Raw genomic sequence first — 27,625 nt, forward strand, 5'->3', positions numbered from 1 at the left:
TACACTGGATACAGCCTCGATCTCATTGGTTCATTGACACATGCTCTGTACATGTAAAATTGTAAACACTGCTGCAAGTCCGTAACACTTTTAATGCCTTTCAATGGCATGTCTTTTTTTTGTGGTGCATTTCATCCTTTAATTTTTCTTCTTCTTGTGCGTCAGTAAAATTGCCCTTTTTTGCCAAACAGGTTGCTTTTAGACGAGCTGATTTTTGTGCATTTAAAATAACATGAAATGAAAAATGCCACCTTTCTTCACAATTCTTGGTGCCTTTTTGTGAAACAATTTGTCCACTGCGAGGACTCACAGAATGTTCAAGTCCCTCATTAAAACTCATGCGTATGTTTCGATTTCAATGACATCGTTATAATCCTGTCACTGCACTGCCGGTTTCTGTCATTTGGAGGTTAACGGCCCGATGCCAACATGTGCTGTTTGGCCATATTGGATATTTGCCAGTTGGTGTCAGCATTTGTAATAAATGCATTAAAATTTAGAAGAGATGTGAGAAACACCCTTCAACCACGTTATGAATGTTGATATTCTATATCTTGTCCACCAGAGGGTGCTCTGCGAATTTCATGTTGGCAACACAGCATAAATAAATACATGAACAGATTACCCCAATAAATGCTAAGGAAATATTTTTAGTTCTGTGTGTCTGAAAGAAAGAATATTGGATCAACAATTGTATCAGTCGGACTCTATTTGGAAAATCTGTAACTAATGGGGTTTATTTGTGGCTGTTAGCGCTGTTAGCGCTGTTAGTCCGGTCACACAAATCTGCCTGATCTGATCACACTTCAGTCTAAAACCTTTAGAACTGACTAGCACCAGATTGGCCTTAGTTCCTCTTTACTTTGTGTGATACGCCTTTTTAGATGGTGAAAGAAAAAATCCTGAAATCACGCATTTCTTTTCCAAACAGTTTTATTTATTTTATTTTTTAAGGATTCAATTGTTGATTGTCAGCGAACTGATTTCGTACCAACTCACAAGCCTGATCTCAAGACCAATGCTGTTTAATATTTAAGCCTGACCACAACATTTTTGCTCATCCTCAGTCCTTTACATTGACTTTATTTATGTTTTTTGACTGCATTGATCCTGTAGATCTGTTTATTTTGTCTTCTCATGTCTCCCTGTTGTGGAGTACAGCTCTGGAGAACGTGCGTACGTATCAATATACCAAAGGCCGCGTCTTCAGTTGTATGAGTGCAATGTAAAATCAACACACAGACACACCGTAATGAAATATGTGAAACTAAACAGGGATGAAAAATGGCAGATGTTAACATTAACTTTTTTATTGTACAAAATATATATTTTGTGTTTTGTTTTTTTTATTTAAAGCTCACATTATATTACTGTGAAGTTTTGCTTATCAGTGTTAAGCCTATTGTAAATAATAAAGATATTGATGAATATTGTTTGGTTTGTGGTTTATTTGCAGTAAATTTCAAGTGGAACAGACGATGTTAGCCAAGTGTTGCTAATATGAGGGCCATTTGTTATTTGGGGTTTTCTCTTTTTTATCTTAGGGTCTATACCTTACAACACAAAGCGCCTCGAGAGAACTCTTGTTGTGATTTGGCACTACATAAATAAAACTGACTTGATTTGAATTAAATCTTTCTGTGTAAAATATGCTGCTCAAAAGCTTAAGGAACACTTAAAATTACACATTGGATACAGATCAATAAAATATTCAAGTTGAAAATCTTTACTGTCAAGCAGCAGGCCCTGTCTCTATCAACTCTCTTGTACACCGTCCTTTGGTTTGGATGGCTGACTCCAGGTGTATAAACTCATCGAGCTTCACTACCTCTACTCTTTCCATGTTTATCGTTCAGCCTTTCTCCCTCTCATTCACACACGTCTTCTATCTCACTCACACTGACTTTATTCTCTCTTCTCTCCAGAGCATGCCTCCACCTCTCTAGGCTCTCTGCCACCTACTCCCTACCCTTACTAACGTTGTCTGCACACACCATAGTCCACAGAGACTCCTGTCTGACCCAGGGGCTTTTTGTATGCCCCTCACGATTCCCATTGTCACCCCCACCCTTCTGCAGCACCCATGCACCGTTCTGTTTTTGGTGTGCCACCCCAATATTTTAAGTGGCCCCCATATGGCCACCCCTATGAAAAAATTCTGGATGCGCCCCTGGTCTGGCCTGTCCATCACCATGGCAACCAAGAAGGGACTCAGATCCAATCCCTGTTGTATTACAACCATCATACATGTCCTGCAACTCTCTCTACTGTTCTCCATCAGCACTGTCAAAGCAAACATAGCATCTGTAGTGTATTTGACTTTTTCTGTAAAAAAAATAATTGATGAAACTAGGACAGCATAGCAGACACTTAAAATGAACTCCGGTAATTCACACGTTTGTGGATATAAAAAAAAAAGGTAAGATTCAATAATATAATAACAACATCTTTATCAAAATCACTGGAAACGACTTTTACTTGGATGATTATTTATTTATTTATAGTTTTAGTCGTTTTGTGTCAGAGCATGATCTCCTGGTCAAGTGACTACTCTTACTTTATTTTCACTGAATGCTGAATGTGATGAGCGTCATCATCATCATCATCAGAACGATAATCTTCCTCATACCATGACGCCTACCCCACACCATATCCGACTCCTCCCCGCCCAGAGCCTGTTGTAAAGATGGCGTCCATCATGGAGGGGCCGCTCAGCAAGTGGACCAACGTCATGAAAGGCTGGCAGTATCGCTGGTTTGTTCTGGACTACAATGCCGGCCTGCTGTCGTACTACACGGTACGTTCATCTCGGCTGCGATTGTCAGCATGTCTTGCTCAGGAGGTTAGACTGTGGAAGTTGCGGCTGGTCGTCAGCAGAAGTGGGAGAAGGGCCTTGTGTTTGTCAGGAGTTGGGAGTCTCAGCTGGCAAAGCGAGGCGAGTCTCTGTTGGTGACGGATGCGTACGTTGGCCAATAGCAGAGGCTTTCGAATGCTAACTGACCAATCGGGTGATAGCATTTTTTGCCCATGCTTCCGCAATTGCGGCTAGCTAGCACAGCTACACGCTAAAACCCCACAGTATTCACGTAGAGATAGTTATGGATCGTTTAAACTGTCAGGGGAAATGAAGAGAGAAATGTGTGTGGATGCGTGAGAGGCGACCTTTGTTCTGATAGTTAACCAAGCGAACAGCGTTCACTAGTTTCCTTAAAGCCATAAAGCTACACTGCAAAGGTAGAGAGTGGCTGCTGGTTAGTTAACCTCACCGGGTGTTTGAGCAGTATATAATGTGGACTGTAAACCAGGCAAAAGTTATAACCGGTGAAACAAGCTGTAGGGAAGAGCGAGTGCCGTCCATTCCTCTGACAGAGTGAAAAAGAAACCAATGTACTCTTGTTCACATGGAGAGCGATTGACAGTGTTATTCTGAAGGGATGAACACAGTAACCTGAGCTGTCAGGTAACCGTGACTGCAGTTAGTGTGCTGAATTATAGTCGTCACCATGATAGGAGGAGGTGTGAGAAGAATCTGCCAACAGGATCTCAAATAATCCTGATTGGCGGTCCAACATTGTATTGATGGCATGTGTGTTGTCTTGTGGGTCTTTGATCAGTTTGTTATGGCAAAAATGATAATCACGATTATTTTCACTGAAATTGAGATCACGATTATTTGACGATATTTATTTAACCCTTTAAGACCTACCATAGAACCAAGTCCGCCAGAGCTTATATTATTTTTTTACATGTTGTAGTGCCATTTGTGGGAGCATTTCAAGTTGCTATACATCAATACAACTGTTATAGCCCAAATTTTAATAATATGTCTGCATTAAGTCCATAGTAATTACATTAATTGCAAAAAAGCGCAATAAACTACAAAAAAAATTGAAAATCGTTTTTGTTTTTTTTTACATATATTTCTACTTGGAGAAATTTAAGAGGTTTATCCCTCAAAACTTTAAATACAAAAAAGTTGCAAAAAATAGTTTACAACAACAGGAAATTTATTTTGAGTGTCTTCATAGTTTTATTTTGGAGATACACCCATTTTTATATATACTGCAGGAAAAACAAAAAAAACCAATCCTATGATGCAAATTTGCAAAGAAAACAGCATGTGCATCAAAATAAACTATTTCTAGCAGTGCAATTCGAGTTCTAAGCATCACGGAATCTATTCAGAAAAGTCAAACATGACTTATAAAAACACCAGTATAGGCTTTTAAGGCCTACAAGTAAAAAACTACATTTTCCGCGAAAATGACGTCACTTCCGGTTTCGGGCAGGAAATGCGACAGTTCACGTTGACGTCTTTTTCAATGTGGGAAGTGTTAAGAACAGCTGATCAGATCAGCAAAGTGTTTCTGGAATATTATGTTTTTGTTCCTGCAAGTGCTTTTTATGCAATTTTTGCAAAGCTTTATGTGGAAGGAAACCGTGACCAAGGACAAGCTGATGGCATAAGATGTAAGTACAACTCCTCCGGTTTCATATGCAAAACAAATTATTGCGCTAGCTTACATGGTTCAGGTTCTACAGGGATTTAAAAATAGTTACACAAAACAGAGCATGCTGCTCTGACTGGCTTTAAAGGGTTAATAATAACAATGTATTGAATAATGACTTTAAAAAATAATATAAAATAGTGCAAATACTGATAACAGTGCAAATGTTTGCAATATAAGAAATAAATGAAAAATGTAAACATCTATGTTTAGTGAACTTTGCAGTGTTGCTCTGTGGTGCAGCTACTACACCATAGCAAAGTTTACACACTGTGTCTACTTGATCCACGTCTGACTCCGCGAACCCATAATGTTTCCACACCACTGAAGTTTTTTTTTTTTTACCTCTTTTTTTCAACCAAGGCAGTCACTCTCCTCTCCAAATAACTTCTGCTTAGCTTTCCGAGCTTCCCTCGGGTCCTCTTAATTGTTGTGATGCGTGTTCGAAATGCAGAGAGGTGCGCTCGATTTACCACACGGAGCAGCGCAAGAGTAAAGCATGAGGGAGGGAGGGGCTAATAATCGGCTCAGTCATTTTTAATGATCGTTGAAAGCCCAGATCGTAATCGTGATTAAAATTCGATTAATTGAGCAGCCCTAGTTTGTTGATTCTCTGTCCAATATATCCGCTACAGTTGTGATCAGGAGTTTACACACAACTTATTTCTTTAAGAACTTTAAAATACAAGAACTTGAATTTATCTAGGATTTTCTAATCCACACTGGGCCAAAAATACACATAGCGGCTCGAATATATACATACAACCCGACTATTATTTGGTTAGATGTTTCTTGGTGAGTTGCACCTTCACCAGACACTTTTGGTAACCATCAATAAGCTTCTGGCATAATTGTGGCTGGATATTTTTTAACTCTTTGCAGAATTTGAATACATATTGGGGCTACCACCACCATGCTTGACAGTTGGTACAATGTTCTTAGGTTTGAAAGCTTGACCTTTAGTCTACAAAAATAAATCTGTAATAGTGGCAAAAATAATGACCATTGCATCCAAACAGCTCAATTTTCTTTTTCTTCATTCGGTCATAAAACGTTTCTCTAGACACCATTTGGTTTGTCCGTGTGGGCCACTGACAATTTCAGTTGAGCTCGAAGGTGTCGACTTCTTGGTCAGCGCTTTTACACTTCATGGCTTGAATCTTCATGGTTCTTGAACATCCTGAGCAAGCGTCACTCATCTGAGGGTGACAGGGTCTTCTTCCGTAGGTTAGTGAAGTGCTGACAGAACTGAATAATTTGTATTTATATAGTTTTTTAAAATGATGATCTTGGAATCTGCAGTTGTCTACAAATGGCTCAAGTGATTTCCAGAGCTGACTTTGCCATTGTTCTGAATGTCGGTTCATCCAGTGAGTGTCAAAAAATGTATTTTTTATCCTGGTAAAGAGAAATCTCCAGTTTAGTGTATCGTGATCACTCAGGAGAAGTTATCAGACACACACTGTAGAACCTTCAGCCCAACTTATTCCAAGATCAGAGAGAGTGTATGTATGTATTTGACATTCATGCGCAGGGTGAGTGTGTGTACTGGCTTTGATTTAGCGCTTTTATACTCTACCTGAGCACTTTTTGCAACATGCCTCATTCACAAGCACACGATTTTTTTTCTATGCTTTTTCTACTACAGTGCTTTCTGTCTAACATTCACACACATTTATGCTCTGATGGATATATCGGAGAGCAACTCGGGGTTGGTGTCTTGCCCGAGGGTATTTGGCACGCAGACTGGAGCAGTCAGATCAATTAGTAAATGACCTGCACTCCCTCCTGAGCTACAGACACCTCTACTTCTGCCTGTATTTGCATCCCTGTTTTGCTCATGTCCAAATTTATTCTGAGCGTTATTCATTTCAACAAAAAGTAAGAAACTTTTTTAAAGTAACTCTAAAAATATGGTTAACATGAATTATTAAGCCACGACATCAGTCACATTTTCTGCCATTTACTTTTATTATTTTAGGAGAAATCTTCTCTATTTTCTTATAATAAGACTTTTGGAACTTCTGGACTTTTGAAAGTTGTTGGAATTATTGAAATTTCCGAACATAAACATGTAAAAATGTGCTTGCATTTAAATGCACATCATGTTCTCATACTTTAAATGTTTTGATCCCTGACTGTTTGTTTTATTGATTCACAGTCAAAAGACAAGATGATGCGAGGATCCAGAAGAGGCTGCGTACGACTCAGGGTAAGAGCCTCGAACCCTTCGTGATAGTTTTCCTTAAATGTATCCTGTGCGTCCTTGCTTACCTGCTTTACCTTTGTTTCTGGTTATCTGACATGATTTGGTTTGACGGGTCTCTGTTTGTTGACGTAGTTTGACGAGTTTCACATACTCATAAATCTGCTGCTACGTTCCAGTAAAGCACTTCTCCTTTTCTGAGCACTTACAGTTTTGGCTGCTGTCCACTAGATAGCAGCAGTTGTCATACTTGTGTGTTTGTTTCTTCTTCATAACAAGGGAGCCTTGGAAGAATGAGCTTTCTTTTTATAATTGTGAATGTCTAAAGACATGAAGGATAAAAAGCAGAACTATGTCTGTTGACCAATAAAAAGGTTAAAAGAAAGTGTCTGGTTGCTTTTTGCTCATCGTGCTGGTTTGCTGCGTTTGAAAGTAAACCTGTTTGTCCTTGGTTTGTGAATTCACTGTATGTTCTAACATGACTGGGATCAAAGGTTGAGTTGAAGTAAAGTTTGCACACTCGAGACGAGGGAGGAGATTGTTGATGTGACCAAAACAGAGCTTCTTAGTCTGGCCTTGTTGTCCGTATCTACGTAGCCATTTTATACACTTCTAACCTTTAGACTTCCTGGAAGCTGCACATCAACATATTAAGTTTCTTGTGTTTTCAGTTGGCTGGTTGACTTAAAAAATAGCAGAAAGTTGATTATTTTAAAAATAAGCACTCACTATTTTAGCCAGGTAGGACCGAAAAGAGGAAGTATCTTCTGAAACTATCTGTACAGAGGATCCAGTTTCATGTACTCGTATGTATTCATGCAGTAATGGCAAATGAGATTGTAGAAAACTATCAGATTAAAACCCTGAACAAACTCTTAACGAGTCACTCTGCTTTGACCCGTCTTAAATAGCAGCAAAGTCATATCCTCCGATGTAGCGTTATACTGGTTGCAGGGCATTTTCCTTCAATTGAATAGTCAGTGGTTTTGCAGTGAAAGTCAACATTATTCTGTGATAATGAAATAGCAGTCAACATACATGATGTCGTTTGTTTCAAACATTTTAATCAGACAGGATGTAGGAGAGTGCATCCCCATCCTGAACTGTGCTAATGCTGTCAACACACTTCATGACTGGGTTGCATTATCCTGATTGATTATTTGGTCAATACCCTCTCACTCCACAACGTCCTCAATTGTCAGACAATCGCCGGTGCTATTTTTATAAAGAGAAGCACCATGTCAGTCGTTCACTACCTGTGAAAAACGCCCTGTCCAAACCCAGTGGTGACTGCAGTTTAGTACATTTACGTCATTAAATTAATTAAACTCTTGTCAACAAAGTCATTGTTGTGGCTGCGTGTTATTAACCCTTGAGCAACGCTGTGTAGTTTTAATATCACAACCAACATGTTATTAAATCTAAACACTGTCAGACAGCCTCTCTCTCACTCAGCCTCGATGTCACCTCTCGCACTTCTGACCTTTTACCAGACCAGAGGCTCACTGAGACTATATGTATGTCTTCTACTAAATAAATGTTTTAATCAAGAACCCCTACTAAAAGCTTAATACAAGAATATGAACATATAAAAGATAATAAAATAAACTGATATAAGTGTTTTGTAAGCATGTATTGCAATTCCTTCTATGTTCTAGTTTTCCCTCAGCATGTATCACCTGAACAGTCACGTCAGTGAGGCTTACGACCTTTAAAGAAACTGAACATCAACTCAAATAAGCACAGATATGCAATATGTATAAAATGGTTATAACTGCACCTGAAATACAAAGTTAATATCATCATAAACATCTTAAGGCCATCTTAAAGCTATCTATTACATTGTTAAAGCAATGATCATACTGCAGATTATATTATGCTGGTAAAATACTTTTTGTTCATCCCCACACTAGGCTGGATGTTGCGTCCAGTTTTGTGTTTACTGATGTTTACTACACTTTCACACAGTATGTTTATATATTTGGTTTAACAGGAACTATATGATGGTGGAGTTTTCCATGTCTATAAAATTCACTGGCCACTTCATTAGTTACACCTTGCTGATTCAGCAGGGTGCAGGTAATGGTGCTCGGAGATTTTAATTCAATACAGGTTTATTTATATCACAACAATGGTTACCTAAAGGCTCTTTATACAGCAGTGTAAAGAGTTTGCAGTATTTGGGAGAAAAGCCCAACAGTCAGACAACAAAGGAAGAGAGGAAGAAGCCTGTGGTAGACCCAGGCTCAGGGAGGGGCATCCATCTGACCGGTGGGGGTGAGAGGAAGAAGAAAAGAGAAAGGACAACATGGGAGACAAGATAGAAGACGCATGTTCAGGATATGCTGCAGTGGTATATGAACATCTGTCGATGCATTACTGGAAATCCTGTTCAAGGCTTAAGAACAACAAGTCAGCATTCATTCTGAGAGTGAAGTGCTCTGTTAGGCTGATATGATACTGTAAGATATGATAGGGTCTTATCTTTGTATGGGAGGAAACTTAAATTTAACTGGGAAGCAATAAAGAAAAGTGAGTGTGAGAGAAATATGGTCTGTCTTTCTTGTGCCTGTCAGCACTCTTGCTACAGCGCTTCGGACTCACCGAAGGCTTTTGTAGGATGTTTTAGAACAACCTGATAAAAATGAATTGTAGGAGTTACTGTTGAAGAAATGAATGCATCAACTAGTTTTTCAGCATCACTCTGAGATGGCTTTTTTAATTTTAGAGATATTTTACTGTTGAAGAAAGCAATGCTACATGTTTGTTTAATATACGCGTTGAAGGATCTGATCAAAAATGACTCCATGATTTTATACACTGTTACTGGAGGCTGTCACGCCATCCTGAGCATGAGTATCTCACTAGGCAACATGTTTATATGATTTTTACAGCCAAATATAGTCTGATAACTCTACTGCTCTCTTTTAGTGGCTTAGTGGTATAAATACAGCTGCGTAGCCTGTCAGTAAATCGATCGTCTTTGACGTGGTAGCATTAACGTGTGATAAAACCTCTCGATGGGCTTGCAGGGATTCTAACGAACATGTCGATGCGTAAGAAATTATTGAAGTCGGTTTGGAAAGGTTGGTTTTAATATCAGCAGTTACTAAAGTTGCTGTATTTAATCCGTATGGATGTAAATGTTTCTTTAATGGTTAAAATTATTTGTAAATACATTAATTAATTACTCGTTTAAGTTGAAGGAATAGTCAGCTCAGCAGAGCTCTGACTGTTTGTTAGCCTGCCCACATTAATGCCAAGAAACCTGCCATTGTTCTTATTTTCTTTAATCAGTGATAAATGTTGAGATCACCTGGTTCATGAAGAGCTTTTTATAGACCAACAAATGATTGGTTTCCAGGCCAAATGAAGATTTGCTCGCAAACTTCCAACTACTTCAAGCAGCACATTTGAGTTATGCCAGAGAAGTTGTTGCCTTCATGTTTTTAGAGGAACATCAGTGTCCAAGGTCGTCCACAGTGAGGATGGAGCTGTATTAAGAGATAATCGACCTCTATGAAAATCAGGTTTTGGTAGCTGTTCTGCATTGAGTTGCTATTGTTGATGGTATGAAGAACATGCCATGAAGGGAGCACTTCTCTAAATTATTTAGACCACTTTCAGAAAAACATCTTGTCCACTGAAATTGTTTTCCTAGTGCTGTGTAGTCCATTATTACAATATTAAGCTTATGTTAACTGAGAAATCAAAAATAAAGAGGTGTGGAGCAGCGCCTGGTGTGGTCTCTGCTGCTGCAGCCCATCTCTTTCACGGTTTGACGATCACAGACACTCTCCTGAATACTTTTTACCCATTTTCTATTTTTCAGACCATTCTCTGTAAACTCTGGATGTGTGAGAAAGTCCCAGCAGATAAGCAGCTTCTGAAATACTCAGACAGCCCATCTGGCAACAACAATCGTGACACATTCAAAGTCGTTTAAATCCTCTTTCATTTTGATGCTCGGTTTGAACGTCAGCAGGCTGTCTTCATCATAGCTACACTGTCAAATGCTTTGAGCTGCTCTTGGCAATTACAGGTGTACCTAATAAAGTGGCTGGTGCATGCAATGCAGTTTTGCTGCACTTAGGGTTGCAGGTATCATCTGTCACATTTGATAAGGGCTGGGTGTCTGTATCCGTTTCATTATGCGTTTCCAGACACGTGCATACAAATATGAATCTCTTGTCAGTGACCTGTTTTTTAACTATTTAGTTTTTAATATAAGACAAAATAATATTAATTTACCTGTAATATTACAGGTTTACAACACATCACAAGATACTGTACAATGTCTGTGAAGGTTCTCAGTCATCCAGGTCATTGTAGTCGAAGGAGCTTGGAAAGAAAAGCGTCTGGACTTCTTTAAGTTGCTTGAAGACGTTTCACCTCTCATCCGAGAAGCTTCTTCAGTTCTAAGGTCAAATGGTGGAGAGTCATCTGACCTCAGGAAATCACATGATAGGGTGGGGCCAGGTTTCACAATGAGCTCACCCGAAACTCTGGCTGATTGGGACCCACACCCAGTTTCACACCTTGGCTCAGGCGATTAGAGGATCATCAGGGGGTCCTTTTGTCCCTCTGTGGGGGGAAACTCCCACTGGGTTTATATCTGGGACTCTCCACCATTTGACCTTAGAACTGAAGAAGCTTCTTGGATGAGAGGTGAAACGTTTTCAAGCAACTTAAAGAAGTCCAGACGCTTTTCTTTGCAAGCTCCTTTGGATACTGTACAATCCAGAAGCCCTCAGAACAGAGACGTGTCCCTGAAAGTCAGTTCAAAGCAATGGCACAGACTTTATAAAGGTTGTATAAAATAAAAATGTAAAAAACAGAGTTTTTCAGGGGTCAACAAACAGATTTTACAGCTGTTTTATCCACCCCTTACAGAGATTTGCTGTGTAAGCAACCTCTGAGTCACACGCCCTGTTTCTGTTGCTAGGAGCTAATGCCCCAGCCAGCCAGCAGGCCGTTCCTCTGCAGTTCCTTTTTTCCTTTTTGGCTGCTGCTCCCTGGTGTACTTTTTCTCTCTCTCCACCCTTCCCTGCCTTTCTCCTCCTTCACTCTCCCAAATCCCACCTCCTCCCCTCCCTTCTTCTCTACCATGTTCCAAAAGACTGCACTCATTTTTGTGTGTCTGCGAGAGAGAGAGAGAGAGAGACGGTGATTTATTTTAGTTTTTGAGGAAAAAGATGACGAGGCAACAGGAAATTGAGCTTTTGAAGAGAAGAGGGTGAGCTGCTGAGAATGACTAGGGTTGATTAATAAATGAGAGCCAGTTGGGGACATGTTGAGGGCACGAAGATCGAAATGGAAAGTGGAGTATGACGTGTCCCTGTCTGACTGCCTGCTTTTCCCGTTCTCTCTCTCCCCTCCTCTCTTTCTGTTTGCCCAGGGAGCTGTGATCGGCATCGATGACGAGGACGACAGCACATTCACCATCACTGTGGACCAGAAGACTTTCCATTTCCAAGGTGAGGCGTCCCCCCGGTTAATTCTGCTCTCTTACAGCCCCCCTCTTCTCCTCTATGTAGTCCTCTGTGAATGCTTTGCATTCAGCCATGCTGTCCATTTGCTCTCTCACTCCCTCTCTCTCCCCTTCCTGCCTTAACGTCTTGGATTGGTTTGCTCTACTGCCAGCAGACACGCACACACTGGCATCTACACAATCTCAAAGCATGCTGCAAGCGTCTGAGCTGTTTCTCTCTTCCTCTTCGAGCTCTGAAGTTGGACTGACATATTTCGGTAAACAAGATTTGTTCCACTGCGAGCTAAACAGATTCCTTTGGAGCAGAAGAAGCAATTAAGACTTCTTTTTCCCTTCAGCCGTCTCCACTGCAGCTGAAGAGGAAGATTGCTGCTTATGTGTCTCTGCAGTTGAGCCACTGGGAATAATAAGGGGATACTGCTGAGCTCAGGTCTCTTCTTGCTGCTGCTCCTGCTGCTCGCCTTTCGCCGCACCGCTGCTGCCGTCGCTCGCTTTCTAACAGCCGGTCGCTCCGTAGGGACAGGATTGGCTCCCACCTACAGCATCGCCCCCCTCCCTCGCGTCCTGTCAGCCCCTTCCTCCTTTTGACAGGGACCCATCCTGTTCAGTACACCGCAGACACCTTTTTTACCCTGTCGCTCCGCCAGGTCTTTAACTAACCTCCTCTAACTTTGGTTCATTTCCGCCCTTCCATTTGTCCATTTGTGTCTGTTTCGCCACCACCAAATCCCTGCACACTTCACTACCAGCATCCCCTTTCACCTCCTTCCTTGAGGGTCACCAGCCACAGTCCATGGGCCCCCCGCCCTTCTCACCTCCTCCATGCCCTCTCCTATGTCTGTGTTCCGAAGCTGTATGCTGTGGTTCTACAAACGCAAGGGTAAGGAGAAAACCACGACGTCAGCATGCATGCCAGCCCGGGGCGAAAGGATCGCAAGGAGGCGTCGTCTGTTTGTCTTCTGGGATGTACGGTCAGGGTGGAGCAGTGCGCTCCGTGGTGCATGGTAGAAAGGGTTTGCAGTCGAGGTTCAAGGACAGTTCAGACTACGACTGTTTAGTCACTGTCCGCGATGAGGTAACGTTCGTATGCACAGTCCTCAGATGTTTGCACAAACTCGCTGTGTTATTTTAGAAAGGGATGTTTATGTTACTGGTGTTGCTGGTTCGCTGTGGAGACGTCGTTTTGTCTCCCTCGGGACAGTAACTCGCATGCGGATGTATTCATCAGTGAATAATGGCTCAAATATCATTGTCTTTATTTAATCTGGTGCTTTTCTGCAGCTGATGTTTGTCAGTCAAGATGCATTTATTTATATTTCCATTGCATTTATTTTTATCTGAGTTAACTGAGTGTGTGAGCAGGAGATGCAAATTATATTCTAATGAGAGCAAATCAATCATCAGTCAAAGAGGGAAATTTCTGCGCGTTCAGCGACAGTGAGACACCGAAGGTTTCTGCCGTTCGAGTTAAACCTGTCGATTTGAAAGCAGCGAATCCTCCCACGGTCGTCTTTTTGTTTGAGTGAAAACAATGAAAAGTTGACGCAAGACACATCTGCTTTCCAAATACCCAGCGGAGGACTGAAGTGTCTCATGTGTCTCCGCTGGCAGGACGAGCAAAAAATTGGCACGAGCATGAGATTTTGCATCAGCTGTTAGCTGAGATATCAAGAGGATGTCGGGCAGGACTAGTTTCTGTGTTGCTGTAAAACGATCCTGGAGTAAGAGTGTTATGCAGTCGGTCTCACAGGACTGGCAGCAGCATCTCAATGGGCCAGTGTGTGCGTTTCCTGGTCATGGATGGTGCGCCGGTGTAAAGAAACGAGCGAGAAACTGAGATTAGAACTTATATTCAGAGCGATGCTTTTCCTTTAATCCCTGCATTCAAAACTGCTCATTTCTAAGCTGCACGCTGCTACTGCACAGTCCATATTACAGGTTAAATTATAGTTCTGAGCTCACAGTCCACTGTGCTAGCCTGGAGTGCGGCTCTGCGCTCCTTCTATTTAGAGAAACATCCATTATTCATCAGCCTCTCTCCCCCGGCGGTGCATCATAGCTGCCTGAGAGCCCTTTTCCTCATTTCCCCTCTTTGCTCTTTGCTGGCCTTCTGTTATCTGTTAAAGCTATCTGTCTTCTCTCTCCCAGTCGGGCAGCACACGTCCGGGATGAGAGACCTCTGTGTGTTCTCCGTCTTGTTCTGTCTCTCCTGGGCCCTCCCTCACCTCAGCATCACCTGCACTGTCAGCTCTGTCCTTTTGTTATACGTTTTGTTCACAGCTTTATCTTCATTTCGACCTCTCTGTTATTTCAGGAATGAAACCGGTGTTTGTGTCAGGTTGAAAAGTCGCCAACGCTCATCTTCTTCTAATCTTCATTAAATGAGCAAAGTACAGAGTACTTTCCCACCAATCCACCTTCGATTAAGTAACCATTCAGAAGATTTCTGCACCACGCCGGGGGAGCTACAGGGTCAGAGTATTGGCAGCTTGTAGTCTAGCATCAGCCTTCTTGCTCAGACATGTGACCAGTCGTCTCATAGCATGTCTGAGGATAGCAGGAGGAGAAAGAAGTGGGCTGAATAATTAACACGGGGAAAAAGGAGCAGCAGCATAACGAAGAAGTGCTGAGCGTCATAAGCAGACGTCACTGACGGTTTAACATGAAGTCCTTGGGTTAAAAGTACAAAGCTGGACATGATATTTGTCTGTGTTGGTTGTAACTGCACATGCACCATCTGTCGTGTGTCTACTTGTCTGTGAATGGCATTGTTTACAGTTTAGGTGACCGTAACTTTGTTTATATACTCAGCTGGAGCGGTTTTCCGGTCCGCGGGGCCGTTTTTTGTATAGTTGTTCATGTGGATAGTATCCTGGTCTCCTTAAGGGACAACGTAAGCGTTGTTGTTTTGGGTTCGGCACAAAATCCTTGCACATCCAGTTCTTTCATTTTCCTGATTGTTAGATAAGGAAAAACGGTTAAAACCACAAGAATCGAGCTTAAAAGTAGTGTGGAAACCACGCTGTGAGTTCTGACTTCACTTAAAGTTGGCCACATCCCCGGAGAGTCAAATACACAACCATTCAGCAGCTGCTCGGTGCATGTGGGGAGGGATTCATTGAAAAACTCAGTTACAGTGATATAATGATGTTGTGCAATCAGCAGGATACTGTAAAGAAGCTTGCAAAGATTTTCCTGCATTTTGAAGGATAACAGGAGGGAAAAATAATGTGTGACATCAAATTAATCATATTATTGAATTCATCTGTTTTCCCAACTTTTCACTTAGTCTCTCCTGGACACATCGGTCAATCCGCAGCAGGTACTTTAGCGTTCGTGAGACGAGCTGTATCCTGTGGAAAATTCTACCAACACATACCCTCCTTTGTAAATATGTTTTTCTAGTATCGGTTCCTTTTGCTGGATGTGAGGTGATCTCCGCTGTGTGTGGAACTGTGCACCGCTGCTACATGTGTGGAAACTCGTCTTTATTTGGCAGCAGCATTTGGGGATCTTATTTTTAGCCGTTAGATTTTGCAGTGATTTCTGTTCTGTGTGGGAAAGTTTGTGGTTTTTCCTCTAATATTTGCAGCGCGTGCGAGTGGCTGACCTGAAGCTTGCTGGTGTGAGGTGCGGTCCCTCCCGTTCGTGCCTCTGATAGCCCTGCTGGGCCTCGCTGCCATTGCCCAGCTTTCAGTAACGGGTTTGGTCTGCACACTTTGCTGTGTTGTGACAGTAGCAGCTGAGCTGTCAGACTGTTTCGTTTATACAGGGTGGAAACGGCATCGTAAAACTTTAAGAGCGGGTTTAATGGCAGATTTGTGGACAAAGCATTTAACTTTCAGACTTTTGTCCTTTTTGTTCGGTTAAATTTGACGATACTGCAAAACTGCACGACTGGAATCCCCAAATTTCCTTAATTATTATCTTTATTTTATTTAAGGATATGAATTCAAACACATACTATAGATGCTGCTAACATTCACTGAAAACATTTGCATATTCAGTTTTGTCTTTTTGTTTTCTTTTTCCCAAAACTTCTGGAAATTGTTGAGAAGGAGGTCGAGTCATTGTCTGAATGTCCTCCCCTCACACGCGTCGCACAGCAGGAGGCTGCTTGCGTCAGCTGCTCCTGAGTAGAGCGTGCAGGAGAAACGACACATGGCGGTCGCTCATTGTAAATTCACTGCACGATTACCTGCTCTTTTCTCACCTGGACACAAATGGGAATAACGCAGATATTGTACTGGGGAGCTTGCAGGTTAAAGATTGTTTAACGAGGCGGGCTGTTGCGTGCTCCCTTTTCTGTGTCACGTGTTTAAATTCTACAAAACGTGATTGTTGGTGGAGTATTAACAAAATAGGTTCCTGTCAGGTGGATGAATAATGTGCTCACACCTCCTTGGCAAAGCAAATCACAGCTCCAGATGTGAATCAGTAACTAGGACAAAGATTGGACTTGTGACACAGTTCCTGTATTAGCTTTTCTTGGATGGCCTGGCTGTCGTGAGTAGAGCTGAACAACATTAGCTGCAGCAGATCTGTTCCCCTGCAGAGTCGGAAAGCGAGAGGGCAGCGAGGTGCTGTCTGAGTGGATTGGCCCGAGCCTCGGCTGCCGTTTAATGTCTTTAAAAGCTTTCCTGTTGTAGCGCTCCTTAGCCTGCTCATCTGCTGCTCTGTCTTGTTTCCAGCTCAATGAAAGATGACTCTTACACAGGATGGAGTTTAGGAGCTAATTCAAGGACATATTTAGTTCTTTGTTAACAGCTTTTGGAGATTGATTGGAGACTGTATTGATTACTGTCCTCACCTGGAACATTAGCTGCTTTTTCTGTCCGGTCTTTGCACCTGACCTTTTCCAGCAAATTTCTGGTTTTGTGTTTTAAGCCAGTTAACACGGGTGTTTTCTTTTTGTTTTGTTAAATGGTTCAAATGATTCACAGGTCAGTGTTTTGTCTGCATATAATACACAAGTCTACACGGGTCTAGAAATAATGCTAAAGATGAGACATTTTGACAGGCATTTTTCCACCAACAAGGGGATTCCCAAAGAGGTTTGTGTGGAAACTTGGCATATCTCAGCATGGTGTGCAGTGTGTCCTTAAAAATAAATGAAGTGCAGGACTAAAAACGTGTCTGCAGCAGACGAACAGAAAGTCCTGTCCTTTAGAAACAGACAAACATGCATCTGACCCATCTACTGTTTGCTGAAGTCTCTCTGTGGGTGTCAAGAAGACGATCTGAAGATGGCACAGAAACTGGACTAAAGATCGTTGGCGACGGGTCTTCTGGAGTCGTGAATCCAAATTTGTGTCTGTAGCGATCTGTAATGGTAGAGCTGTGCTGCCAAAATTAATGGAACTGTCAGATTTGGATGCAGTAACACCTGGAAAGCATCTGTTTGGCTGCAGCTCTATTTTTCAGCATGACAATGATCCCAAACACTCGCCCAGTGCAGTAAAAGCTCACCTGGATAGAAAAACACTGTCAGCCATAGACTGGTCTCCTCAGAGCCGCGTGGGGTCATATTGACAGAAATCCACAAAAGGGAGCCATCACCCAAAAGCTTGAATGTCCTGCAGAAATATTCCTATTGTATAAACTCTGTGGGTTTTTTGCCTTATATACTGTAGTTCCATATATGTTTACACGTTTCAATAGATTTCTGAACCTGTTTCCCATTTTCTTAGCAAAAAGTAAACAGATTGGCTCAGACTTGGCACAGTGCTGTACAGCTTTAGCACCCATCCACTTCAGTTCATTCCGTGTCTTGGCAGGAAAATGCAATATTACGTATGCCAGTGGCAGGAAAAAGCATCCAGGAGCCTTTTGCAGTGTGTACTGCATGTGCCAGAGCCTGTTCTGGGTCATTGGTTAATGTCGCTGTCTTTGCTCTGAGGGTGCAGCCTCACTCTGCTCTGCTTCACACAAAGATGAGAATCAGTACTGTGGCAGCACAGGAAAGGAGCTGTAAGTCCTCATTTTTACAATTGCCATAAAAGTTGGTCACTTTTATGGTATTGATTCAGCCATTACTGTCATGCAGACAAAGATTTTATGTCTGAATGAGTTAAATATAGTGAAGCGTATTTAAAAAGCTTCAGTTTTAATGTCTGTCTGTCAGACTCCTGCCTCATTGGGCATAATGAAGGTGGCGTGGCAGGAGGCCGCCCCTCCCTGAGCCTGGTTCTGTCGGAGATTTCTTCCTGTTAAAAGGGAGTTTTTCCTTCCCACTGTCACTAAAGCGCTCGCTCAGCATCTGTCGTTGTGATTTGGCGCTGTATAAATAAAATTGAACTGAATTCACTTTATAGGCCTCAAACGCCATTAAAACACCTTTTAAAAACTCTGACTGGCTCACACAAAGGAGAAAGAAACTGTGCACCTTTTGTTGTTGAGCAGTTTCGTGTAGTTGCACACTTCCTTCTAAACTGTAAAACATTTAGTGGGTGTAGTTCCTCTATGAAACCGCGCACCACGAGGTTAGTAGGTTTGGGCAAACCGGGTCATGATTTCCAGAGAGACAGAGTTTTGTTGTTGTTTGTTTTTTTGGTACTGTGAGCACAAAGACCAAGTCCCATTTAGTTCCATTATATTCAGTGGAAGGCTCAAACATGCATAAAGATTCATTCAAATTCAAAGAGGCTTTATTGACATTTATGTTAATGTAATTTAGACACGACCTATAAGCTCTGATGAATACTCTGATTAGAAGGGAAAGTTTGACATTTTGGGCGGCATGAGTTTGGTTAAGGATCGGTACAGCTCTCATGTATGGCACGGGGAACAGTTACCAGAATATCTCTTGGTTGCCGTCACCGAATGACATGAGAGAAATAAACCTGTAAACGTGTTTTCGCTGAAACTTTCTAGGTGAATATTCAGTGTCCCTCACTGCGTCACCAGTACTCATGTCATCTTAGTGCTCTCATTACTCTTTTCTTTCAATGGGCTTCAGATGGTGTCAGATGGAAAACGTGGCTCACTGGGTGTGTCTCTGTGTTTCTGTCCTCAGCCCGAGATGCAGACGAGCGGGAGAAGTGGATCCACGCCTTAGAGGGAACTATCCTCCGGCACACCCTCCAACTCCGGGTATGAAACCAAGCGCTTCTTTGGATGTGTGTCTTTCTGTCTAATCCACTGCAGTTAACAGAGGAGTTGTTTGCTCCGTGGATCCTCTGGTGTTTGCCTGCCATTTATACAAATTCCCGTCGCACAGTTCGTATTTCTGAACTCGAGCGTGCCGCTCTTTGTGATACCTGAAGATGATCCTGGTTTAGATGAAGAGGTAAACGAGTTTGAAAACCCTGCCATGAAAATAATATCAGAGCTTTCACTGCAGTCTGTATTTGCATAAACTACACCCGAACACTCGTGATGGATTTGAATGGGCTTTGCAGGTTATCAGCACTTTAAGCTTTACGAGTATTGCTCGTATCTGTTTTTTCCTCAAGAGAGCAGAGCTGAAAGATAATTCACGTCTGTATTAAAGGGAAAAATGCTGACATTTGCGTCATCGTAGGCTGAGGATGTTTGGAAATACGTGGCCAGTGTGGACAGGTTTTAGGAGCAGGCTTTTAAGTTTAATGGAAAGTCTGCTCAGCTGCTGACCTGCTTGCTGCCATTTTTGTCCCACCGGCGTTTATATCTGTTTTTATGAGTGTAGAAATTGCTCCTCCTGCCCTGCAGTTGTTTCTTTGCTCAACCTCTTTCCCTGCTCTCCTCCCTCAAAACAAACCTTCCGCTATGCTCCCTCCCATCCTCATCCAGATACGCTTCTTCCTCCTCATCGCCTCTCTTCATCCTCATAACCAAGCTTTGCTCTCCCTCCCACCTTTCTTGTTCTGCTCGCCCTCCCTCTCTCCCTTTGGTGGCAAATCCGTTTGATGTGCTACGCGTGTGCCTGCGTGCTCGGTGCGGACACACATGCATGCGCACACCTATGCAGCGCTGCTGTCGAAGCATCATGTGACCCAGCTACCCAATCCAAGACCCGGTTGCTCAATCGGCCAAACATCTGCCTCGGCTGTCTCAGCCAATCCCCGTGGCTGTTAAAGCTCGTGCCTCTCAGCGCTTGCTGTTGGTTTGTGTGTTTTCTCGTCCGCCTGTGCGAGAGGAAGTGTGGCTTTCCTGTCAGGGCAGGGTCCTGGATTAAGTCGGCTCAGACCCAACGCTTAGCTGATAACTGCTGCTGAAGCCCCGCTAACAGTCTGAAGGCTGCTAGGGTTTACGTTGACACACCGCAGTGGGGAGCAAAGGGAGGAAATTGTTTTGTTTGTCTGTGGTGCTGAAGGAGGAGGAAAGAATGTGACTTCAGCTGAGCTGGCGGTTTGTAGCTGTGGGGAAAACAGAGATACGGAGGCAGAGAAAGCGACCTTGCACTCTGCTAAATGGACTGAGAGATGCACTGGCTTATTGCAGCATGTCTATTGGAGCACAGCACCCAGTAAGTAACAGCACACAGACGGGCAAAAGCCCCGCTGCACCAGAGCGAGGAGGGGAGAAGCTACGCGGCTGCAGCGCCACTGGGACAGCAGCATTTTTAAAGTGGGTCACGCTGAGTGGAAAGACAAATAGACAGGGGAGGGAGGGGGGAGTGTGCGAGGGCAGTGTTGTTTGTAAAGTCTGCTCTGTGGGTGTGGGGGGCGGGGTGGGTTTTTTTTTTTTGTCTTAATTTAACACTGGAGGCCACGCTTAAACCTCCCTGCTGCTGTGTCACAGGGATGGACAGTCTGCGCGCTGCAAACGCGTGGGAGTGGAAGTCTGGGAGTATTTCCAGAACAGGGCAGAAGTGAGCACTACAGTGGCTGTTTATAAACCAACCACCTGCCTCTGACTTTCTGCTCCCAAACGTTAAAAGAAGAAAGAAAAACACTTCCCCTGTGTCACGTGTGTTGTCAAAACAGGACGCATCGTTTGCTCGGTGGTAACAGAGCGCCGGGCTGTTCTGCAGGTAGAGTCAGCTTTAAATACACATGGAGGAAAGTAGAGTCTTGTTCACTTCTGTTCTTTGACTTTTCACGCAGTGCAGAGTAAACGTCGAGGCTCAGGTGGTTCATCTCTAATCGGTCTTGTAACACTTTACTGTGAAATTAGTTTCCTGTAGAGATTTTCGCTCCGACTTGTTTCGCTGCGTGTCGCTGGTATCCTGATGCGATGCCTTACTGGAATAATACTCCACTTACATGTTTCCAGTGTAGCGAGTTATCCGGCAAGTTTCTTCAGGATTTGTGCCAGTCTGGGTGAAACCCCCCAAAGACGCACAGCAACAGCCTTTTTTTTCTTCTTTGTTTTCTCTTTTTTTCGCTCAGGCCTTCATGCAGACAGCTACATTTTCCCCTTTAAGCTGAACAAGCACCTTTGATCCTTTTGAGGAAGTTTGCCCTCATAGCTTCATGGCTGCTGAGTGTATATGTTTTTCTGAAGCTTAAACTTCACCGACTTTGTGTTGATGGCTTTTCTTCACTTTCCTATCGGAGCTCATTCGTTTGCAAGAAAACGCGCCTCAAACTCGCGACGCAGCTGGACTCTGCAACATGGCAGCTCCAAAGCAGCAGTGACACCCACCACGGTTTGATAAGAGTTTGACTTCTGACAGCAGTTGTTTCGTTTTGACAGAGCGGCTTTTCAGGTGTTGTGCGTTTTTCCACGTAACTGCTGTAAAGTGGTAAAGTGCGTTGACACACGCCGTTAGTCATCTCCTGAGTCCGCTGGCTTGACGTAGGGCGGGTGTTGTGTGTTCGCGGGCACTCGGTGTCCTTGCTGTTGACAGCCTCGGTGATTAAATGGGGGTGAATTATTTATTTTCCCCCGTTTTCCTGTCTTTTGGTTTTGTGTCACAGCTTACTGGATTGTTCTGGGTGCTTTGGTGGGTGCGCACAGACAGGCAGACAGATGCCTGGTCACGTCTGTTCTGCCAATAGTCTAGTAATTACCTTTTAATGGCTATTATGTAACAAAGTGTGTGTGTGTGTGTGTGTGTGTGTGTGTGTGTGTGTGTGTGTGTGTGTGTGTGTGTGTGTGTGTGTGTGTGTGTGAAGTCTGGGGGCCGTTAAAGGAAGCTAATTAACAAACAATGAATTTGAGTGCACCTCAGCCCGTAACCGAATGCTCTCCGGTCATGAGTCCTGATTTCAGCTTTGTTTCAGGGCCTGAAACGAGTTGGCCTCCATCAGGCAACCAGGCAGACCTGCTGGCCTTTCATGTAGACGAGCCTTTAAACAATAGTACTCATGTCTCCCTCACTACGGTACCTTGCTGGAAAATTCTCCTGAACTGTTGATGTTTCTCTCCACCGTTTTGTGTAACAGTTTATAAAGCCTACCTGACCAGGAGGCGATGGATATGAGAGGCTTTCCCCCCTTTATTTGTTTGTTTTTTTGGTAAATGAACAGATAAATATGTGAATACACGGCCCTGGATTTATGGACTGTGGTTTTGTGCTTTACTTTGAATATGCAAATACCTTTTGCAACACCTGCGTCGAGGACTGCACCGATGCTCAGCTGTGTTTCTTCCCTTGTCTTTAGGAGGCTGAGACGGGATTTGTTCCTAGTGTTCAAGACTTTGACAAGAAGCTAGCTGAAGCTGACGCCTACCTACAGATTCTGATTGATCAGTTAAAGGTAGGACACGACGGAAATCCACACCGTGAGGTAGATATAGATGTTGTAGATTTCAGTGGCTTCTCATCCTATATTTATAGATTGAATCTGTGTCAGCGAGCATTTCCTTGTCTACTTTTCGGTAAAGCAGAAGTTCTTGTGAGTAAGATTTGTGGTGACAAACCAGATAACTGTATTTAAAGAAAGTAGACACTGTCTCCAGCATCTTAAGGAAACCACGTAACATGTCCTTCCTTAGATAAGCTCTCAGTAGTTTTCCACTGTGTCATCTGTACAGTCATCTGACAGTGGAATAGCTCTTATTCCATGTTTCTGTTTTTTAACCTTTCTTTCATCTCTTGTCCACACAGCTGTTTGATGAGAAGATCAAGGACTGCAAAGAGGATGAATCACGCAGAGTGAGTATCAGCAGCGCAGCTCTGTCCTCGCGTCTCGCCTCTCCGGTCCAGCATCATTAGAGCCGCTGCTAACAAAGGAGCAGGGGGCGAATGGAAACTGATAGCTGTCGGTGTATCGCAGATATTTCTGTTCCAAACTGGCCTAAAGCAGCAGTGATTTCAGAAGTGATCCTCTTATTTCAAAAGCTAAAGTTCAGTCCCCTCGATATTTATTTATCAGCCATGAAGAATAAAAATTAATCCTTCAAGGAGTAACCCTTGAAGCGCTTTCCTTAACTGAGTGGTTTCAGCTTTATTTCAGGCCTGCTTAGAGTCCAAAATGACTGGATGTGCATTAGAAAATCCCAGAAACTCTAATAGTCATCAAACCACATCTTTATTTATGAATGCTGAGGTGTCAGAACTCCTTAATGGTACAGGGGACGTCATCAGACGTCGTCTTAATGGGGGAAAGATGCATGAAGAAGATCAGTAGTCCTGACAAAGGACTAGGGCTGCCACAAACGATTATTTTGATAGTCGACTAGTCACCGATTATTTTTGCGATTAGTCGACTAATCAGATCATCATCCATTAGACGTAAAACTACAGCTTATTGCACCAGCAGCATCTGCTCTTATATAACTACCGGTATCATTAGCTTACAGCTTTAAGTGTTTAAGGTATGTGCTAACTAAAAATAAAGACAAGATGATAGTTTATTGAATTTTAATGAAATTTGCAGATTGTTTCGGTGAAGATTAATAAACTCCTTGCTATCTAAAATATAACAGGACACTGGAGTATATTCTGGAGCATCTCACACTTCTGATAATCAGCTGTCTGCTTGACGTTTATTCAGCTGTGTAAAAACTATAACTTTAGTCTCAGACAAACCGATTTACTCAGGAACAAATAAAATACTAAAAAAAGCCAAACAATAACATTTTAAGTTATCTAAGTGACTCATATATATTTAACCTGAGTAGTGGGTTTGAAAACGATTTGCGGGGAGTCCGGTGTTCTCACGGCGCTAGTGACCTAGCCCCCGGCTCGCTAACGAGCTAGTGGGTAACAGATGTCTCCGAAAACGTCGGAGCGCTTTTGAAAATATGTGGTGTCCTGATAAACTGAGCAGATATTTGAGGTTTACACAGCTACATTCTCGCCTGAAAATACGTTAAACGTTTATTTTCTGACCCAGAAAGAATAATAAGAGTAATATTAAAACTAACTAGCTGCCGCCATTGTTGGAAACTGCGCTGGGCCGCGCTATGAATTCTGGGACACAGCTGCTTCTTCTTCTTCTTCTTCTTCGGGGTTTAACGGTAGCTGACATCCTTGTACATGCAATGCTGCCATCTTCTGTTTCAGTCCGTTATTACACTCTTAAATCCTGCCACTTATTCCTGCGTCTTTTGTGATCTTACAAAGCTTCAAACGACGCGTCGACTATTAAATCAGTCGTCGACGATTTTGATAGTCGACGTAATCGTGACTAGTCGACAAATCGTGGCAGCCCTACAAAGGACCCGTCTGTTCTCCAGTGTTGCTTTAAGCTTAACCAAAACTTGCCACCACCTCTACTCACACCATAGGTTGCCCTCAGCTTGGACCGAGCTGCTGGCGACTGCGAGGCTGATCGATTCAGTAGTTCAGTTTTTTAGTTTGTGGTTCATTTTTTTCAGTCACTTAACTGACTAATGGACAATTTAAGAAGTACATGATGTAAAAAGGGGACTATTGTTCAAACTACAATCTTCCTTTTTCTGTAGCGCCTCTCAGGCCCGGTCAGTTCTCCGAGATGATCTTCTAATGTTTGAAGATTAGAGGTGTAAACGTTTAACCTTCAGGGCGTCGCACTAGCCTCTGGGGTTATATGTCCACTTCCTCTTTGAGTTTAACACCAGCTTTTGGTCACTTTACCTGGTTGCTTGTGCCGACTGCATCAAAGCTTTCACAGCTGGAGTTTCAAGCCCCGGCTGAAGCCAGTCAGGCGTCATTACTCGCATCAGTATTTCTGCTCTTTAACCTCATTTTTTACTTCTTTCTGTTCTTTCGACAGAAAATTGAACATTTGAAGGAGACTACTTGTGTAAGTCAGAGAATGAACACATTTTCCTTCCTGTTGGGTTTAGAAGTCACTTCCTTCCTAATTAATTGCTCTGTGATTTTTCCCTTTCAGAGTATGGTAGAGTCCATCAAGCACTGTATTGTACTGCTGCAGATTGCCAAGGTAAGCACAGCACGAGTCCGCTCTCTGCAGTTTGCCATTTCTTCATAACCATTGTTCTTGTGAAACCACATGAGTGTGCACTGTGTTACCTCGCATCCCTGGGGTAGTTCCCTGCTTACACTTGCTATCTGGGTCGGTGGTTGGTGAGGGTGTTGCCCAGTGTTCGTTTCATCACATGTTCTGTTCAGCCTTCTGAAAGGAAGTGGAGCAATCGTTTCTGCTTTGTTAGCTGTTTGATAAGGAAAGCAAAAAACACACACGTGGATTATCTCACACAGTAGTGCAATCCTGTCGTTTTCACTACTGAAAGAAGTGGCAAGTCTGGATTTGACCGTGTGATGAAAGGATCGCTGTATGTGGCAACTTGGGGAAAGTTTTGGAGCTTAACGCGAGAGACCCGGGCCTCGTTTGCACCGCACCGCGGCAGATGCTCGCGATGCTTTTATGAAATGACTCTTGAACCTTCACATACAATGAGTCTAACACTGTCTTCTTAAAATTTTAAGGACCAAAGTAACGAACAGCAACACGCAAACGGACCTATAGTAAGTTTGACCCTTTCTGTCCATGACAAAAGTCGAAATCAAACAAACTGCTAACTTTCTTTTCTCGCTTAATAGACTCTCTCCTGTTAGACCAGCAGATGTACAGATCTGTTTAGTGCATGCAGTCTAATTTGGGTCTAAGCTTTCCTTCATGTTTCCTGCTGCCTTCTTCTTAATTAAATCAATATCTTCCTCTAAAATCTAATATTTATTTATTTTGTAACTATTTTTCCTTCATGAAGACATGAAATGTATATGTGCAAATGGTGCTACACAAAATGCACATTGAGTGTATATTAGTACATCTCAAAAATGTCAAGTATTGTGAAAAGTTTATCATTTTATTCAAAAAGGTAAACATTCATGTAAATGTTAGTATTTTGTTGACGATGGCCTATAACTGTTATTCAGTTCCTCAAATTATTGAAGTATTTCATTTTCAGTGTGAGTAAATTACTCTTCACTCTTAGTTTAGTAACCACAGTCGTTGGGAAGAACGCTGACTCGACAGCTGTCCAGATGAAGATCGAGTTTATGCCACAGCAAAGCTGTTTTGAAGCATGTTAATGGAAAGTGTGGTAGGAACAGTTGCACAAGCAGTAGCAATTACCTGAGCCGTGAGTGGATTGTCAGGAAAAGCGGACGGCGTCCACTCTTTAGGTAAGAGCGTTTCTAAACTCAAGCCATATATCTGATGGACCGCATACAGCTGCTTTAATCTTAAGTGGACCAGGAAAATTCCCCTTTCTGCCGCTGCACAGTTAATCCCAGAGATATCGCAATCTAAGGAAAAGAAGTGCAGTGGTAACAGTGGGTCATTTTTCCACACGATGGAGAAATGCTGCTGAAAGAAATTGATTAGCATAACTGTGTGGGCTCGTATTGTAAAGTGTAAATTCAGCTCATTGCCCAGACAGTGAGTTTTATTAATGAGCAAAGTCAGTTTATTTTCCTTTTCCCTTTTTGTTTCTTTGCTGCGGTCACATTTTTAGGGTGATTTTAGGGTGCCGTGCCGTCTGCTGGTGATGGTTGATCCACTGTGTTTTATCCACACTGTGGACAAGAGTGCGTCTGCCATTGTTCAAGAGGAATAGGAGAAACCCCAAAAATACAGATGATGTTCAGTGTAGTGTATAAGTCGGCATATGGAGATCCTTTTTGTTTGATCTGAGGAAGCCTTCTAATAATTTGACATACTGGCTGTTTGTAGCTGATAAAGGCCTGAAATATCTCACTTTACAGAATATATGAAAGTTTATCTCTTTAAATTAAATTATGAAAAATAAACCTTTACACAATACTCGGTGTTCTGAGATGCACTAGTGTAAGTGCACATGGGACACGTGTGATCGCATGCCTGCGTATACAAGTGTTGCCCATCACTTGTGGGGCAGGGATAGCTCAGTAGGTAAAGTGGTCGCCCCATGATCGGAAGGTCGGCGGTTCGAATCCACTTAACGGCTACCCTGAGGTACCCCTGAGCAAGGTACCGTCCCTACACACTGCTCCCCGGGCGCCTGCTTAGTGGGCTGCCCACTGCTTCACTGAGTGAATGGGTCAAATGCAGAGAAAAACAAGTAATTTCCCCATGGGGATCAATAAAGTATCCATTATTATTATTATTATTATTATTATTC

General features: G+C 42.7%; 1 protein-coding gene across 7 annotated transcripts in view; it reads left to right on the forward strand.

Annotated features, from left to right (window-relative positions):
• Nucleotides 1–2,663: 2,663 nt before the first annotated feature.
• osbpl9 (oxysterol binding protein-like 9) overlaps nucleotides 2,664–27,625 on the forward strand; it is a 35,276-nt gene continuing 10,314 nt past the window's right edge. Inside the window, exons 1-9 of one of the 7 annotated variants that reach the window (XM_026157873.2) lie at nucleotides 2,664–2,797; nucleotides 6,670–6,720; nucleotides 12,113–12,191; nucleotides 19,221–19,297; nucleotides 22,735–22,830; nucleotides 23,181–23,228; nucleotides 25,273–25,302; nucleotides 25,393–25,443; nucleotides 25,950–25,988. In XM_026157873.2, coding sequence (XP_026013658.1) covers nucleotides 2,687–2,797; nucleotides 6,670–6,720; nucleotides 12,113–12,191; nucleotides 19,221–19,297; nucleotides 22,735–22,830; nucleotides 23,181–23,228; nucleotides 25,273–25,302; nucleotides 25,393–25,443; nucleotides 25,950–25,988 — 582 coding nt within the window. In that variant the 5' untranslated portion in view covers nucleotides 2,664–2,686. Of the gene's footprint in view, nucleotides 2,798–6,669; nucleotides 6,721–12,112; nucleotides 12,192–19,220; nucleotides 19,298–20,226; nucleotides 20,652–21,141; nucleotides 21,159–21,581; nucleotides 21,777–22,734; nucleotides 22,831–23,180; nucleotides 23,229–25,272; nucleotides 25,303–25,392; nucleotides 25,444–25,949; nucleotides 25,989–27,625 lie in introns of those variants that run through there. The other 6 variants (XM_026157874.2, XM_026157876.2, XM_026157877.2 and 3 more) reach the window with 6 other exon arrangements.

Source organism: Astatotilapia calliptera, chromosome 23 (genome assembly GCF_964374335.1).
Source record: "Astatotilapia calliptera chromosome 23, fAstCal68.1, whole genome shotgun sequence".
Taxonomy (NCBI): domain Eukaryota; kingdom Metazoa; phylum Chordata; class Actinopteri; order Cichliformes; family Cichlidae; genus Astatotilapia; species Astatotilapia calliptera.